We start from the raw sequence: 17,058 nt of genomic DNA, 5'->3' as shown, positions 1-17,058 counted from the left end.
ATAACTGTTATCTGGGATCAGTTTGTACAGTCAGGTGTTTGTGAAGACATTGTAGACATTTCTAGAAACTCATACAAAGGTGTTTTGGGGAAAAAAAAGGTGGACGTATTTGGGTAAGAGCTGCTCTTTTGAAAAAAAGGTGACTAAATGGAGGCACATAAAAATAAAAATACTGCTTTAATTCCAGGAAACTTGTACACCCTTGAACTCACTATTTATAAACTACAGCAGTGTTTCCTAGGGCCAAAACCATAATACTTAATCTAAGTACATCAAAAACACACCATTGATATGTAAAAATAAATATGTTCCCGTACATGGGGGTTCCGGCCTGGAGGGGTAGGTAGATGACACTGGGAGTGAGGCTCTGAGCTCTTCCTTCCTTATTTATTGCTCAGTTCTTCAAAGATCAATACTCACCACCAGCCGGCAGCTGACCCGCACCAGCCGTACGTGCTGCCGGCCACGAGTGAGCAGCGTCAGCCCCGAGGAACAAATACCTGGAATTTCAATCTAAGTCTTGAGGGTCTATTTTTGTGTTACTCATTTAGTCAAGCAATCAGAGTCTACCCAGCTTAAAAACCTTTGCTCACACAGGCTAGTCAGGAATATGCTTTGGTTTCCAAAAATATCTATTGGAATAATAAGAAAATCCCCACCCTTCTTTGAAAGAAATATTTTAAAGGTCATAAACGACGGTTGACATTAGCAAAAAAGGACAAAGCATGCTCATGCTCCCTGCAGGAGAGACCTGGCCTCGACCCACATACTGGGACGCCGTCTCTCCTACCTCAGTATCTCACGATTTTGCAGGATCCAAACACTAGCTGAATTATTATTCTTTTAAGCAGAATCACTTTCCTTTATTTAAATAAATGAATTTAAAAAGGAAACTTTGCTTCATGACCATCAGGGAAACAACTACCACTTGCTATAAACAGAAGTGAATGATGAGGCACATTAACACCAAATATGTCCATCCACACAACATCTAAAATTATCCCAATAGGTATTGTATTCTGGGCAAAGGAAGTCTTTTACGGCTCCACCTGAGCAAACATCAGCTGAGATCTCCGGGGAGCAGTGCCAGGCCATAACACTTTGCATTAGCAAGAGTTAAGCTACCGGGGGTGGGAGTGGGGGCATTTCAGGTTATCCATTGGATAGAACCAATTAGGGAAGAAAGGTGCCCATCTTCAAAAGTGGCCACCTGGCTTTTAAACAACTGAATCTGGCCTATTTATGATCCCCACTCCAGATTACCTTTCTCAGTCCACTTGCCTGACTCAGGAAGCCACCTCTAGCCTGTAAATGCTTTCACACAAGAAATTAGGTCTTGGTGTACGGAGGCAGCAATCACTAGACTACATTCGTGACTTTGAAATACACACTTGAGGAATGCAGTCATGCAAATAAAGGCTTGTGATGGAGGGGAATCGAGCAGTGGATTGGAGCTAAGGGGTACAGGATGTGAACTACATGACCAGGCCTTCTCCAGTCCTTAGGTGCTAGGGGTTCAAATAAAAGGCACAGCTACTAAAGATAAGAGGATAAGCAACGCTTTAGTGAGTCCCTGACTTCGTCTGGATTTCTTCCAAAGCAAACCCTGTAAGTTTTTGAGTGCCAGTAGTTTATTTGGGAAGTGATCCCAGGAAATAGAGCAAGGGAATAGGGGTAGGAAATAGGGAAGAGATGGAAGCCAGTGAAGGGTGCATTAATGAGCCAGTTATTGCAATATAGCAATTGGGGCTCAGTTAACAGGGCCCCCTGAGACACTGTACAGAACACACCTCAGATTGCCTTACCAAGGGGCAAGGAAGCCTGGGCATTTATCCTCAGGAACTGAGGGCCACTCCTGAGGTACAAATTCCCTGAGGGTGTCTGGCCTGCTGGGTGGGGTGTGTTCCCATTCCAGAGAACGCCTGCAGGCAGAGGCTAAGACAGCTGTCCTCAGGTGACCCTAGGGTGGGCCAGAGCACCAGTTACCACAGTCTGCTCTAGTCAAGCACAAACTCATATAGATTAAAAAGAAAAAGGAATCACAGCTTCTACATGGGAGAGGTGAGTGGAGAATTTGACCGTGGCCAAAGTCCAAAAACACATGACAACACTTCATCACCCAGAAGGATTTCCCCACTCACATGGCAAGACAGAAACACAGCCTTCCCAAATGCGTAATGAAACAGAAAAAGGGGAAGGCCAAAAGGGGAAGCGGGGGCTGCTGGACGTGGGGTGAAGGGAAGGCAGAGACTGCCAGACAAGGTAGACAGCGCGGTGCTGACAGCGCCCCAGCTCCCCATCGGAATCTTCCCCAGGGAAGAGGGCTGAAGCCAGAGACAGAAATAAATTTGTCAGGAAGGGAAGGAAATGCTGCTGGACTCAAGAGCCTCCAAAGCATTAGTAGCGATGAAATATTGGGAGAAACCTGATTTCAGATGTGTAACCCTTCAGTTAACTCCCCTCTCCTGTTGGATCCTTGGCCACAATCCTCTCACTACTCACATGGAAACCGGCCAAGAGAAACTGTCCCCAAATGATGCCCTTTGATGTTTTAATATTCTGATTCTCCAGCACACATCATCACATGAGCAGGCACCGAGGGTTCCAAAAAGAAGTCCCGAGTTTGTTTAAATTTTCTCAGCTGCTCTGTGACTCTGCCATGACCCCAGCTGGAAGATTTTTCCAGACATGGGACAGAAAGTCCCAAAGGAGGGGGGAAGGCATTGTTTCTGAGTATGTTCTCAGAACAGCTGAAGAACTGGACTGGGAGAGTACCCAAGGAGCATCAAGACTGTCTTGACTTGTATTTTTGTCTTCTTGTCTTTCTCTTTCTCCCTGACACAGGGGAGCTTGCCTCATGCAGAAAAGTCCCTGTACTATGATAGGGGATACATACATGTTTGTTGGATTGACCTGAGCCAGATGAGTCCATCAAGCTAGGAAAAGAGGAGGGGGTCTGGGGCCTCCTGGGTGCTGCCAGCCTGAGAGCCAGGCCCGCTAAAGCCTTGCTAAGCTCCTCGGGAGCAGGAAGGAAAGAGGGAGATGCCCAGTTCTGAGGCCCATGCCAAGCAGTGGGGATTTAGGCACGGGACGGAAGTCTGCAGTCTGTCTGCAACTAAGGCCCCAGAGAGCCTGCGATTGGCAGGGAGCAGGCAAGCTGGTTGGGTCCCAGTGTTCCAGAGACTTCCAGGCTGGAGGGAAGAGAGTTCAGCGTCTGGCTACAGCATGGGGCTCCAAATGCTAGTTGGGAGGAGGAGGACACTGGGGAGTTGACTGGGTGGAGAGAAACATGTGGGAGTCAGACTTGACCGGTAGCTGGACTGAGTGGGGGCTAAGGTCTGCTGAGGTCACAGGCAAGGGGGCTCAGACGAAAGGTTTGCACTGGGAAGCAGGGCTGTGGGCTCTGTGGTGGGACAAGAGGGCAGAAGGGCCTGGAGCCCATCCAGATTCCTGAATCTGAGAGAAACTGCTTCAGACTTCGGTCAGGCGTGGGTACGACCAGCAGGGCACCTCTGGGCCTGGGTGTGGCCTATTTGTGAGGACAAACTAGGGGAACCACTGCATACACAGCGCTCCACGGGAATCCCCTGGCAAGGACGGCGATAGCCACGGGCACTTTCACCTCCACCATCTGATGTGACCCTCCCAGAGCAGCAAGATCTCTGGGCTGCATGGGTTCTGCGCCCAGAAACCTTGAGTGGATCCCTCAGACATCACAAGCTGGAAAGTAGCAAAGCCAAGAGTCTTTCCAACCCCAAACCTTGGGCTGTTTCCAAATCTAATAAGAGGCTAATTTCATCAGTACGCAGAAAGCAGGAGCTGCTGACCACGGGTGGGAGCTCAATAGCTGTTTGTTAATGGACTGAATGAAAGGCCAGAAAGATGGTGGCAGGTGGCAGGTGGCAGATCTGGGAGGACGCAGAACCACAGGGTAGAACCATCCTGGGGGCATGGGGAGGGGAGGGGTGCCACACAGCAGAAAGGCCAGACTCAGGAGGACACCTCCTCTCCCTCCCTACCCAGGGATCTGGCTGCCAGGGAGGCCTACTGAATAAAATCCCCTCAGCCGAGAAATACAACTGAGGTCACTGGCTCAGGTTTCTGGCTGGCATTTCTAAGCATTTTAAGTGACTAGGCACAGGATACGAAGGGCAGCGCTTAGAGAATGTTTGATTATTATTTCAGTGACAGTGAGAACAATCTGAAGTTGTGTGGCGCTTTCTGGCCTCCTTGTGTCTCTGACTGAAGATGTCGCAACAGAGATGCTGAGGGAAGGACAGACAGGAATGTCGGAGACCAGGAGAGAAGTGACAGGTGGACATCTGGGGACCCCTTCCTAATCTTTCCCTGCACTGGCCTTCGCCACCTGCCCTGTTCACTACAGATGAAGAAAGCATGTTCCCCATCAACAGAAATGCATCACAAGGGGCCATTCATGCTCTTCTGAGCAGAGCTGCTGGGGTGCTGTGTTCGCCATAAGGCAGGGCAAGTGTGGGAATGGCAGCGCCCAGGGGTGAGGCCTGGAACTGTCCCTGCACCAGCGCGGGAGATCTCTGCGCAGCAAGGACAGGAACCCTCAGGAAATTCTCCAGGACCAGGAAATAAAAATCAATGATCAGGAAGAGAGCCACATGATGGGTCTCCAGAGGGACCTGCGTGGGCAAAGGGAGCATAACCTCTGGACCAGAGCAGCCGCTGAAGAGCCCACGGGGACGGGGAGGGCCCGCCTGCCCTGTGTCTGGATGGCAAATTCGCTGGCAAGCCCTATGTGAGCAGTTGCTGCCTAGACCCGGCTCCCCTAGGCCTCCTATAAAGGAAATAAATTAAACGAGGGGAAGGAGGGGGAAAGAGGGAGACTCCCTCTGGATTTTTTTTAATTGTCTTGCTGTGATTGCCTATTTAAGCCCACCTGGCAGAAAGAGGAGTAAAAACACTTCACCCTCCTTAGGGGGCCCTGAGAGAAAGGCAAGCCGAAAGCTGAGCAAGCAGCAGGGAGGGGAAGCTGGGGGGATGCGGGGGGCAGGGTGATGGTGCAAGGAAATGCTAAGACTTCTCAGGAAAAAGACTGAGGAGAGAGACTGGGGTCAGGTGAAGGCCATGACCAATGCTGACAGGGCCCCTGCATGTCCGGCCAGGGAGGCTGGATGCTCAAGCTAGGAGATAAAATTTCACTATATGAGGGCATGGAAGGTGACTTTCCTTATCTGTGAAATGGGCTTAATAATAGCACCTGCCATCATAAAGCAATTGTGAGGCACCATCAAGATGGCACATCGGAAGAATTTTAAGTGACTAGGCACAGGATACGAAGGGCAGCGCCGTCATGACTGTTGTCGGCCCACCGCCCACGGGGCCATGTGTGCACTGGTAACACCTGTGTGTTCATGAACTGATGAAACAAGTCCAAAGGCTCATTTATGCCACACAATGAGGAATAAAGGACAGCAACAAGCTGTCAAAATTTCAGAGACCTGTGGCCACCTGAGCAGAGAGATAAGGGCCAGCTTTGTGCCTAGACAACGGACAGCCAGCTGCCCACTGAGTGAGATTAAAGTGGGGTACTGTAATACCCTCCAAAGCCGAAATTCCCATCCACTATTGGGCTGACCAGCTCCAGACACACATTAACCCATTATTCCTCAGCAGGATCTGTCTGCTAGTAGAGAACAGGGACTTGAAGAAATGAGACACAGGCCAAGACACCTCAGGCGTTGAGGGAGCTCTGTGTGTTCAGCAATGGACAGGGGTCTCTGGGTGAGGGAGGTGAACAGCCCCAGGGCAGCATGTGGGGGAAATGGTCCTAGGACATGTCCCCCAGTGAATTTTCCCTGCGGCCAACCACAGAGGGCAGGAAGTCTGGAAGCAGGCTTGGAGAAAGGTGGATTCTGGAACGGGAAATATCAGAAACGTCCTGAGGGGTACTTCAGTATAGCCTGCCTCCCTTCTCAAAGCCAGGGTTCCGTGCGAGGTAGACGTCAGTGGGCAGGGCTCCTGAGCCTGTGTGCCATTGTGACAGTTCACACTTAGAGTCAAGCAGGGCTGAGAGCTTTCAATGTATACCTCACCTCACCTTTCAGCAAGAAACTATTGTTCCATCTCTATTTTCCATCCTCAAAACTGGCTTCTTTGATTTCTCTCCTTTGGTGGACATTCAAAATGAGCAGACCAGAAGTGGGGCGTAAGTTCTGCACTGGTGCCCAGCACGGGAGCGCTTCCTGTGCTAATAGTGAGGTCATTCAAGGGCAGTGCAAGAGCGTGGGGATAAAATCCCTCACATTCTAGAATCCACCTCAAATATGACACATTGGAGCAACTACAAGGCAATTTCATGGGGTTCTGTTCTCCCAGAAGTCACAACGTCAGTAAGCAATCGGTCAGGAGGCCCAGAAAAATCCAGTTTCTCCTGTTGGATGGACTGCTGTCTATACACTCTCATTCCATTTTGTTTTCCTAAAATGCCAAGGGGATTACTGGAAAGCTGTCAGCCTCTCTCTACGTGGGTCAAAAGTCCCTATGCTGACATACTTACTTCCCGAGAGTGGCTCCTCACGCACTTCCAACAGGTCACCATCCGGCCCATCCAGAGTCTTGCTCACCCCGTGTGGAGACAATTCTGCACCGTCCCCTTCTCCGGAGGGCAAGCTGGGTTGCTCGGCAACGGGCGTCTCCCCTCTGGGGCCCTGGCTTGGCTCCTGGCCGCTGTCTGTCCCTGCCGGAGCACCAGGGTTCTCATCAACCCCGCACCTGCCCAGCTCCTTTCCCGCAGCTCTGGCGTCCCCTGGGGGGCTGCTGCCTGCTGACTTCGCCGGGCAACCGTACTGAGCTATGACACCGACGAATTTCAGGCCCTGACTCGCAGCCTCCTGGACCTGTGAGGCAAACAAAACGAAGGGGACCGAGTGAATGGGATGTTCTGTCAAAGGGGGATGCGTGCAACATCCAAAACACCCCGCTGAAGGCGTCTGTGGCTGTTTTGGTCTGAACATGAAATCTCTCAAGGTAGCAGACACTCCATGTCCCCTCTAGGCAGCGGCCACACCCTAAGCCTGGCCCCACTGGGGACAGACAGCAAAGGGCTGGCTCTTTTTAACTATGAAGCATGTGGCTAGACAGGGCTGAAGAGTACCTCTCTTTGAAATACTGCATTAGTCCCCTATTGGTTATTTTTTTCCTAAGAGGCTGCAAAAAGGTTCTAAAGAATGAGTTGGAACAAAGAGTTTGAAAGAGGAAGTTCATTTTGTAAGAGTTTATTTTTTTCGTTACTATTTTTTTTTTCTGATGAATCACCTACTTCCTGCCAATCAGGCTACCGTATAATCCAGTAGGTCTATATAGCCATATACTAACTACCAGATGACATTTTATGACCCAAAGAGCTTCCTCTTTTAAACAATTGTTTTGGCACAGAAGGGCGGAGGTGGGGAAAATCACCACTGCATGAAAGCTGGTGTGTACGTTCCCCACAGCGGGGAAATCTGACCAACACCTGCTCCGTGGTGCTCTCCGCCTAAGCCAAAGGCACCCGAAAACGACGCTGGCCCTGCAGGTGTTGCTTGGGTCAACTCGTGACTCTCCAGGCCATGGTGTCACAGGTAACTTGCTTTTCACTTCCTGAGCCCCTGAGATGGGGGGCTAACGGCCATGCAGAGTACCGAGGCACTTTAACTCTTCCCTCCCTGACAAATACCCCCAGGCAACTCAATTTAATAGTCACAAGGGAAAGAAAAATGGAAAATAATAGTCTAATAAAATCAAGCAAGAGCCAGCCCAAACTAGGCAATCGGCGTTAGGGGGCTTTCTGGGTGAGGATGCTCAGGTCACTTTACAGATAAATCAGGAAGTGAAGACCTCGGAGTTGTATAAGTCTTAGTCACCAACCCCTGAGTGGATGACCTCAGAAAATCTTGAGGTTTCTGCAGTGATCATCCTCCGTCATTTGAGAATTAGTAAGAAACGCCAGCATGGAGCTACTCTCTCTAAGAGACAAGCAAGCCGAGGCAGCTCTCCTTGGATGACCCACCCTAACCTTAAGCCGGAGGTCATTTTAGTTCAACACTGCACATTCTGGAAAGCAATCCAGAGCAGTTACACATGTACAGTCCAGTCTTTCTATAAAATCTCGCCTGTGCTAGAAACAATGACAACAATAGGAGGAATTACCATCTAGTGCAGACCTACTGTGTCCCAGGCACTGTACTAGGCATTTTCCATAAATTGTTCTGTTTAATCCTTCAAAGACCATTACAAAACAAAACCTTTCCATTCAACAAACCCCTTTCCATTCTGAAAATCCATTTTTCACCCATTAATCTGTGATACCCACCTACTTTTAGAAACTGTTTTGGAAAGCTTCTGAGAGAAGACGCAGGTAACAAAAGTTTTCAAATGAAAAGAGGGGGAGATAATTACTGTCCAAGAACCTTAGGTTAAGAGAAGCTACTGCCTACGAAGCCTCGCTCTGAGCTTCCTGGCAACACAGGCAAAGCAATGGATCTTACAATTCTCACAGGTAATGAGGAAACATGCCAGGTCCATTAGAGAGAAGCATGATTTGCTGTAAGGAACAGAGGAATCTGTTGCAGGACTCTTGTAGAGCCATGGAGTAAAATGTGTCTTCCTCGGTTTTACAGAAAATGAAGAGACATTCTTCTTACATCACTTATATTCTGTTAACCCTTGATAGCCGGTGAGGACAGGAGGCTATGGCCCAGGGGCGGAGCTAAAGTGACAGGATCCAGGTAGCTGCGGACAGCTGCTCTCGGGCGTGTGTCAGAGCTGGGGAATTGGGCCCGGTGAGCATTGATTCCTCCCATTCCCACGACAGGGGATGGAGGTGGCTTTTTTCTAATCTTAAGTTTTCTAAATCTGTGATTTATTTCACACATGACTTTCCTACGCCTTTTTGGAAGCGGTTTGGAAATGGGCTTTTTAAAGTTTTGGACACGTTATGCAAATTCTCAAGGCACTAAACCTGTAGTAAAAGTAAACGAAACCTAATGACCACAAATTTTCATATGTGAGAAAGTGCTATTAATAATTTCCAGATGTAGGTCCTACAGGAAAGACAGTGAGCTCTTCCCCCCCCCAAGCTGCAGACTTCTGTTTTAGCTGTTAGGCCCCTACACTCCAGTGTGGCTCTCTCCTTCATCAACTGCAAATCTGAGCCTCTCCATTTGCTGGGGCCCTGTAGGAACAGGGACACTGTCGGCACCTGGCCCATTCGCACCCAGCCCCTGCTGAGAGTGTCTCACCGCACACAAGACACCTCTGACTGCCAAAGCATTTTGAAGAGCTGGTCCCACTGAGGGCTCGACCACAGGCCAGTCTCAGCCTGCGTCATGGGGTCTGAAGGCAGAAAAGGCCTGGCTTGGAGCTCCAGGTGTGCAACTCTGGAACCTGAGTATGTTATGTAACTTTCTAGGTCTCAGTTTTTTCACCCATAAAATGGGGAGGAATCCTACTTCTCTTGTAGTCGCTCTGCAGGTGAGACATTACATATGGCAGGTGTGCGGAAGGAGAGGCACAAAGAAGGTACTCATGGCCATCACTGTTGCTCTACCCTCTCTCCTTATAGGTTCCAGGCTTCCGTGACCCTGCAGAGACTGCTGACGGTCATCCGGAGTAAGGAGGCGAGGACTCTCGACACAGGGCATTATCCCAGTCCTCTCCTTCCTTGCTGGGACTTGCAGTTGGAGAAGCTTTGCGTTAATCACACATGCGCCCTTCTTCCACAATTAACTGGACAACCATATTGCTTGGTGCTACTGTACCTCAAACTTATCCTCTATGCCACGGGTTCCTGAAGTGGGGTCCCATATTAGCAGTATCAGCATCCTTGGGAACTTGTTAGAAATGCAAATTCTCAGGCCTCACTGACCCAGAAACCCTGAATCAAAACCTCCTTCAGATGTGGTCCCCAAATAGGTTTTGTCTAGCACCGTATTATTTCTGGATCGTGACATGATCCCGACATAAGGGTAGGGCCCAGAGGCTTGTGTTTTAGCAAGGCTTCCAGGTGATTCCAATGCACCCCAAATTTGAGAATCACTGTTCTAGAATACACATTTCACACAGGCAGAGTTTTGTGCACTGCTGTGTCCCTGGTGCTAGAATGATGTCTGACATAAAGTTAGTATCTGTGGAATGAATGAATGAATGAATGAATACAATAAATAATGAGTGAGTATGTATGTCTCCTCTCCCAGAATGAGCTCCTTGATGGTTGAGATGGAGACTGATGAATTTTTCAGCTCCCGAATTCAACACACTGTATTAAGTTCCTACTGGCCCAGACTAACATCGTACTTCAGTGCTGGGGCAACAAAATAGGAATCCCAACCCTCAAGAAGATTCAGCCAATTATTGTAAACAGGCTTTAAAAACAATTATACCAACATGGCACAAAAGTGCTTATTTTATAATGTTATGTTAAAAAAATCAAGATTCTAAACTTTAGAGACACAGTATCATGACAGCTATATAATATTACTATTAGTGTGTGGTTTTTCAAAATTCATCTAATGAGTATGCATATTACTTTTATAATTAAAAAAAGTAAATATTCCACAAATTTCTCATAGGGAATGATAAATATAGTAATGGATATAAAAGCATAGAAATGACAGTGAGTATTTCTGCCTGAAGGGGAGGCTGTAAAGTTTCTGACAGGTCAGGGCTGTAACAAATGAAATAATGTAATACAACAGGAAGAGGTGAGGAGTGTGACAGAATTGGAGTGTGTATGCCTTACCTTACATATTCAAATTCAATTTTTTTTTCCACCAAAATACTGTGCTAGGCAAAACCTATTTAGGGACCAAACCTGCAGGAGGTTTTGAAGGATGAATAGGAGTTCGCCAGACAGATGAAAGAAGGGAAGTATGGCAATGCAGGTAAAGAGAAAGAAGGATCATCATTGGCAGAAACCTGTGGTATACAATAGCCTAATGTATTGAAGTAACTTCTATGAATATTTTTGGATCATGACAGGAGAAGCCAGGAGTGGGGGGGAGGGGACTGGAAATGAGAAGGGCCTTATTGTGGATGTCATTGAATGCCATGCCAACAAAGGCTGTGACTTCACCCTGCAGGCCAGCATATTCCCCAGTTTTCCCATTGTAGTAACTCCAAGAGCACAGAATGGAGGTCTGAGGGCAAAGCACAACATTTCTTTGAATGCTCATCTTTTATCTTAAACACTAATGAGAATTTTGTATCCTACACCATAGTACTATACTCTATCAAGACTTTTAACAAGATGCCAAAGTGAAACGCCTCCCTCCCAGCTCCATCCCAAGTCTTCCAAAGAAACTCATGTCTCAGGAATATGAAACATCTTTGTGCATAAATCTTTGCAGCTCTGCTTACTTCCTTTGGGTGGATTCCTGGAAGAGGAATTAATGGGTCAGGGGATATTAACTTTTCAAAGGCCTGATACAGGCTGCCAAATTGTTTACCAGAAAGGAGGAGTAGTTCTTTTTAACCAGAGGAACCGCATTTAGATTTTATAAAGATCAATATTTGGCTAGACCCTAAGGGCCTTGCCTCTTCTAACTCGAGTACAGCACTTTCTCTTTCTCTGTTTTAAAGCCATTTGACTATGTTTGTTAAAAGGATCCTTGTTTGTTTCTCATTCACTCATTTCTTCCTTTGTTCATTCGCAGCCTTTATTGAGCAAATCTCCTGAGTGTACTAATGGCGGGCACCAGCTGCCATTTGTCAGGGTTCACCCTCAGCCACCCGGTCTCCTCACTCTATACTCCCTGTGGTGACCTCCTCTACTCACTTGGTCCTATATTAATTATTCCCAAATTTGGACTCCCCAGCTGTGGCTTTCCTCTGGAGTTCACACCTACACAACATATGATCATAGCTGTGGGGTCCACCCCCACCCTCATCTCTCCAGCTGGAGCCACAGGCGTCTTCTTTAGCTCTTGCTTTTCTCCAACCCTACGTTATCTGCTTACCACATCCAGTCAGATTTATCCCCCAATGTTTCTGGAATCCCTCCCCATTCTCCATACATCTAAGATCAATTTACGTCAGGTCTCATCTTCTGCTGCTGGACACTGCCATCCCTCCGAGCTACACCAGGTCCTCGTGAGCATGGAGGCAAATCAATATGGAAGATCAAATCACGAACACCCAGGTCACCTTGTCATGGAATTCCCTGCAGACTGGCACACGTGCGCCTATAAAATTTCTCTAATGACTGTGATTACTAAAACAACTGTCAAATGGTACAACTCTTCCACAAAGGACTTTAACATGCATGATCTTAGGCCCCACATAATACCTTACAGAAGAGGAAACTGGCTCTGGGACAGGTATGTGACTGGTCAAGCTACCCAGGGCTAATCACAGGCAAAGTCCAGATTCAGCTCAGTATCCTAAATCCAACCCAGTACTCCTTCAATGGTACCACTCTTCCTACTTCATGTAATCTAGCCTGTGCCAAGATGCTCAGTTTTATACCACTTTAAACTGAAAAACACCTGTACCCACCTTCTTATTTCTGCTGCATTTAAGAACCACCACACCCCCGACACTTACAGGAGTAACACTGTTGGTTTAGGCAGCAAAAATGAAATAAGACTGTTTTCAACTAATCCAAGACTTCACTCATCAACTGCTCTGTAATGAGTAAGCACAAATTTGATAGTAACTCTATTTTCCCAACCTAAAATCAGAGATTATGATGTGAAAAAGATTTTTTCTTTTTAAAAAATTTATTTCTATGAAAAGTCTCAACTCATTATAAAAACAAGAGCTTCTTTGGTTACACATTTTTAAAAAGATTTATTTGAGAGAGAGACAGAGTATGAGCAGGGGGCAGGAGCAGAGAGAGAGGGAGAAGCAGACTCCCAGGTGAGCAGAGAGCCTGACACAGGGCTTGATCCCAGAACCCCGAGATCATGACCTGAGCCGAAGGCAGACGCTCCTGGTTATATATTTAAAGAATCACTTTCATGAAAAATAACAACATGACCTTGGACTAGTCCCAGAAAATCTAAGTTGTATTGTCTGTTACTCTGCTTTCAAAATGAATACCCATGGCTGAAGATGGGTTCAAATATGTCCAGGTTTCCCTTACTGTCTGGCAGTACCATGCTCCTATGAAAACTGTTGTCAGCTGAAATGGCATCAAGAGAAGAAGTAATTACCATTAATTTCTATGGGAAAAATTTTGAGCTGTCCCAGACCCCAAAAAATAACCTCTCTTAAGCTTTTTGGATACCTTAGGACACATTTTGCTAACAGATGCACAAAACAAATAGAGATAAAGCACATATGCTCAAAGACACAACTCGAAGTTATGGAGGCTGGAGGCTGAGATGCGAGTGTAGGTCCTGGGGAAGGAGATTGGGGGGGCCACTGTTACTGTTCAGGATGCATGCTGCCTCTATGATGGCTTACTGCAAAACACGTGAAGGCTAGTTTTGCTTTTTGCCTTTTCTCATAAAAGCAAAAATCCTTATTGGATTTCTTTCCCTTGGTGAAAACAGGTACTAAGGTAGGTTTTGTAAAAAAAAAAAAAAAAAAAAAGTGGCGTAAAATGAACTCTTGAAAAATGGGGGATACCTACACTCTGTCTAGTACCTGTGTTCTGTTTTAGAGGACATGTATCAGTCAGGGTGAAACCAGTTACACAGAAATGGAACATGGGTTGGATTTTGTAAAAAGAAAAGCTATCTGTAACGTGGAGAAAGGAGAACAGGCTCCTGCTAACGAGTCAATAGGAATTGGGAGCGCCCACAGGGCGTATGAGATGTCATGCATGAAGGGTCAGAGTCAGTCGGAGCACATCTTGTCAGAATTTAGTGAAAAAGTTGTTGTGGTTAATTTTATGTGTCAAATGACTAAACTATGGTGACCAGTTGCTTGGTCAACACTAGTCTAGACGTTTCTATAGAGATATTTTAAAGATGTGATGAACATCTTAACTGACTTTGAGTAAAGCAGATTGCCCTCCGTAATGTGGATGGGCCTCACTCAATCGGTGGAAGGCCTTAAAAGCAAAGATTGAGATTTTCCCAAAGAGGATTTCTGCTTGTAGACAACAACCTAGAAAACCTGCCTGAGTTTACAACCTTCAGACTCAAGACTGCAGCATCACTCCTACCTGAGCTTCAAGCTGGCTGGACAGCCTTGCAGGTTTGGGACTTGCCAGTTCCCACAATCCTTGAAATCAATCACTTTCAATCTCAGTATCTCTCTCTACAGATAGATCAATCAATAGATAGATAATCCCATTAGGTGTGTTTCTCCAGAGAACTCTGACTAATGCAGGAGGAGAACAGGGAAAGGGAGTGAGGGGTATAAGATAGCACAAGGCAGGCTGATAAAGGTCTCTAACTCTAAACCTGACTTGGTGTGACATGAAGAGATGGCCAGGAGCTCCCAAAAGGCAGGGAGAGAGTGTGTGCCCCAAACAGAAACAAGACCACTAGGACTTAACCTGGCACTGATTCAAGGTCCCAGGGGAGAGGCTGAAGTATGGCAAGAAGGTTACCAGGGGTCACTGTTGTCCAGGTAAAGGAAATTGCCCCACCACATTTTGAAGTGAGGAAGGTAAATCCTTAACTGGCAGAGTTAGCTTCTACAAGTTACAGGCAGTTTCTAACTCTATGATGAACTTAATAGAATTTTCATAACTCATTAGCTCACTAATGTTGGAAATCAGAAACTCAGAGCTGTATAGAGCTGTGCCATCCAAGACGGTAGCTAGCTATTAGCTAGGTGTGACTATTTAAATTTAAATTAATTCAAATAAAATTAAATGAAAAGTTCAGTTCCTCAGGCACACTAGCCACATTTCAAGTGTTCAATAGCCACTTGTGTCTAGTGACCATATTATTAGTGAAGATACAGAACATTTCCATCATCATGTAATAGTAAATATTATTATGAGCATAATAAATCATCTAAATACTGAATAACAGAAACAGAGTTTTCAACAGTGACTTCAGAGGCATATAACATAGGGAAAAGACTAAGACACTGTCTCTCTCTCACACCCCCCCCCACATTTACCCTAGACCAGACCACTACCCACTTTGACCCTCCCCCTAACACATGGGCCACCATTCTGTGACAGCTGACATTTTAAAGTCTTTAGGTATTTATGAAATACAACGGGAACCTACAGAGGCATGCACTTATGTCAAGAACGGGCACAAAAATGCTGTTCCGCGTTGCACGGTTACGCATGAGTCTTTACGGTGAATATTTTATCATACGCACACAACCCTTCTCATCTTTTGTCACCTAAACTCTTGTACAGCTTTCTGAAAAGAAAGGTTCAAAAATAACACGGGTTTTAGCTCAAGTCTGAAGATACCCTTAGTTCTGATGTGTTAACATTTAGCTTTAGGAATTGAAACCTTTACTAAGCACTGCTGGGAGTTTAGCACAATTATCATATAAACCTGCTGGTATTGCAGCTTTCTCCTTTAATGACTGGGAGGTCTTAGAATGAGCCCCGGACAAGGAGTCTGAGACCTACAGCTTCGGACCCAACTCTTCCACTCACTAGCGATGTGACTGGTTAAGACAGCAGATCTAGCTGAACCTCCACTCCCTCATTTATAAAGTGGGGTTAATAATACCCATTCATTCATTCCATACCTCAATACTTACTATGTGCTAGGCACTAGGAGCAGGGGACACAATAGTGAGTCAAACAGGCATCCCTGCACTCTCAATTTAATGTGATCCAACTCAAGGGGTAACGTAGAGACACTGAAGAATTAACGCGTTCAATCCTTCTCAAACTGTCTATTGATCAGTTTGAAGGGCCACCACTTGTCCTTAAATCCCTGGCCGGGCTGGGGTTGGGGGGCAGAGGTATTGCTTTATTCTCCTCTACTATTAGGGGTGATTTGGTGGGAAGCTCAGAAAATGCTGAAAGAACTTGGAAAGCTACAAACTCCCTTAAAAACAAAAGGAAGAGGTGGAGCCCAGCATCCTGGTGGCAAGAGAGAATGGATCCATCCTTTGGTAGCTCTCTTCAAGGCAAGCATTTCTGACAAAAGGAATTTTATTGGTGCTCATTATCTGTGTTAATTGACTTAGTTCTTTCATTTAGAGTGTGCCTATAATTTCATAATTCATTAAAAGCGTAGTGCATGGGAGTTATAAATCAGTAGAACTGAGAGGGTGTGCTGTTTAATTCCTATTCCTCAAAGATCTTCACTTAGCTATTGGTGCCCCTGAAAACCAACCCACTAGAGGACCCTAACCTGTCAAAGTCTATATCAAAGATGCAAATGGGAGGTAAACAAGGAAAGGCCAATATGTGAGGAATGACTCAGTGGTATCTCAAGTAGCAGCCAAATGGACAGCAGGGTAGGGCCAGAGCTGGACCTTAGGAAGACCTGGAGCCAGTGTCCTCAGCACAGTCAGGAAACTTTCTCCAAGTTTTGTCCCTACTTTTATTTGTTAGCATCATTCTTCTTTCTTATTTAGGACAAATTTTTTCCATGTGGCAGGAAATAGGATTATTGCCAACTTCTGAGTTTTCTGCTTACAGCCTAGCCACTGGAGATAGGAATGCCCAAACTTCCTGGTTACACACTGCAAAAGATCCCAGAGAAGGGCTCTGATTGGCCCAGCTCGGATGAGGTGTCTACTTCTGGGCCAGTCAGCTCTGGCCAGGGAACAGCTGGGTGGCTCCCATGGAAGTCATCTAGCTGGATTATTGGAACAAAGGTTAACAACATGAAGAGGTAAGAAAGTGTAATAAGTTATGTAGAGGAGGGCAAATGCTCAGTATGCCTGCACAGAAAACCCGTAATCACAAAAGCTTACGTTTATTGAGCACTCACTGTGTGCTGCAGACTATTTTAAGGGCCATACATGGGTTAACTTGTTTAATCCTTATAATAATATGGATTTTCTCTTTTATCCCCACGTTACAGGTGAGAAAACTGAGGCACAGAGTGGTTTCCCAGCTTGCCCAAGGGCACACAGCCAGTAAATGGCAGGTAGGATTCAAAACTAGGCAGTCTGGTTCCAGAGTCCACGTTCCTACCTATTATACTGTTCAGTATTATATTG

At 46.4% G+C, this 17,058-nt stretch overlaps 1 protein-coding gene across 1 annotated transcript in view; it reads right to left on the bottom strand.

The window, feature by feature from the left end:
• Positions 1–17,058, bottom strand: part of RFTN1 (raftlin, lipid raft linker 1) — a 190,159-nt gene that overhangs the window by 49,873 nt on the left and 123,228 nt on the right. The window contains exon 5 of the mRNA XM_045791689.2: positions 6,530–6,869. Coding sequence (XP_045647645.2) covers positions 6,530–6,869 — 340 coding nt within the window. The remainder of the gene's footprint in view (positions 1–6,529; positions 6,870–17,058) is intronic.

The sequence above is a fragment of the Ursus americanus genome, chromosome 20 (genome assembly GCF_024610735.1).
Source record: "Ursus americanus isolate L20-20 chromosome 20, mUrsAme1.1.p, whole genome shotgun sequence".
In the NCBI taxonomy this organism is placed as follows: domain Eukaryota; kingdom Metazoa; phylum Chordata; class Mammalia; order Carnivora; family Ursidae; genus Ursus; species Ursus americanus.
The sequence above is the reverse complement of the archived record's forward strand: the minus strand, read 5'-3'. Positions and strand labels throughout refer to the sequence as shown.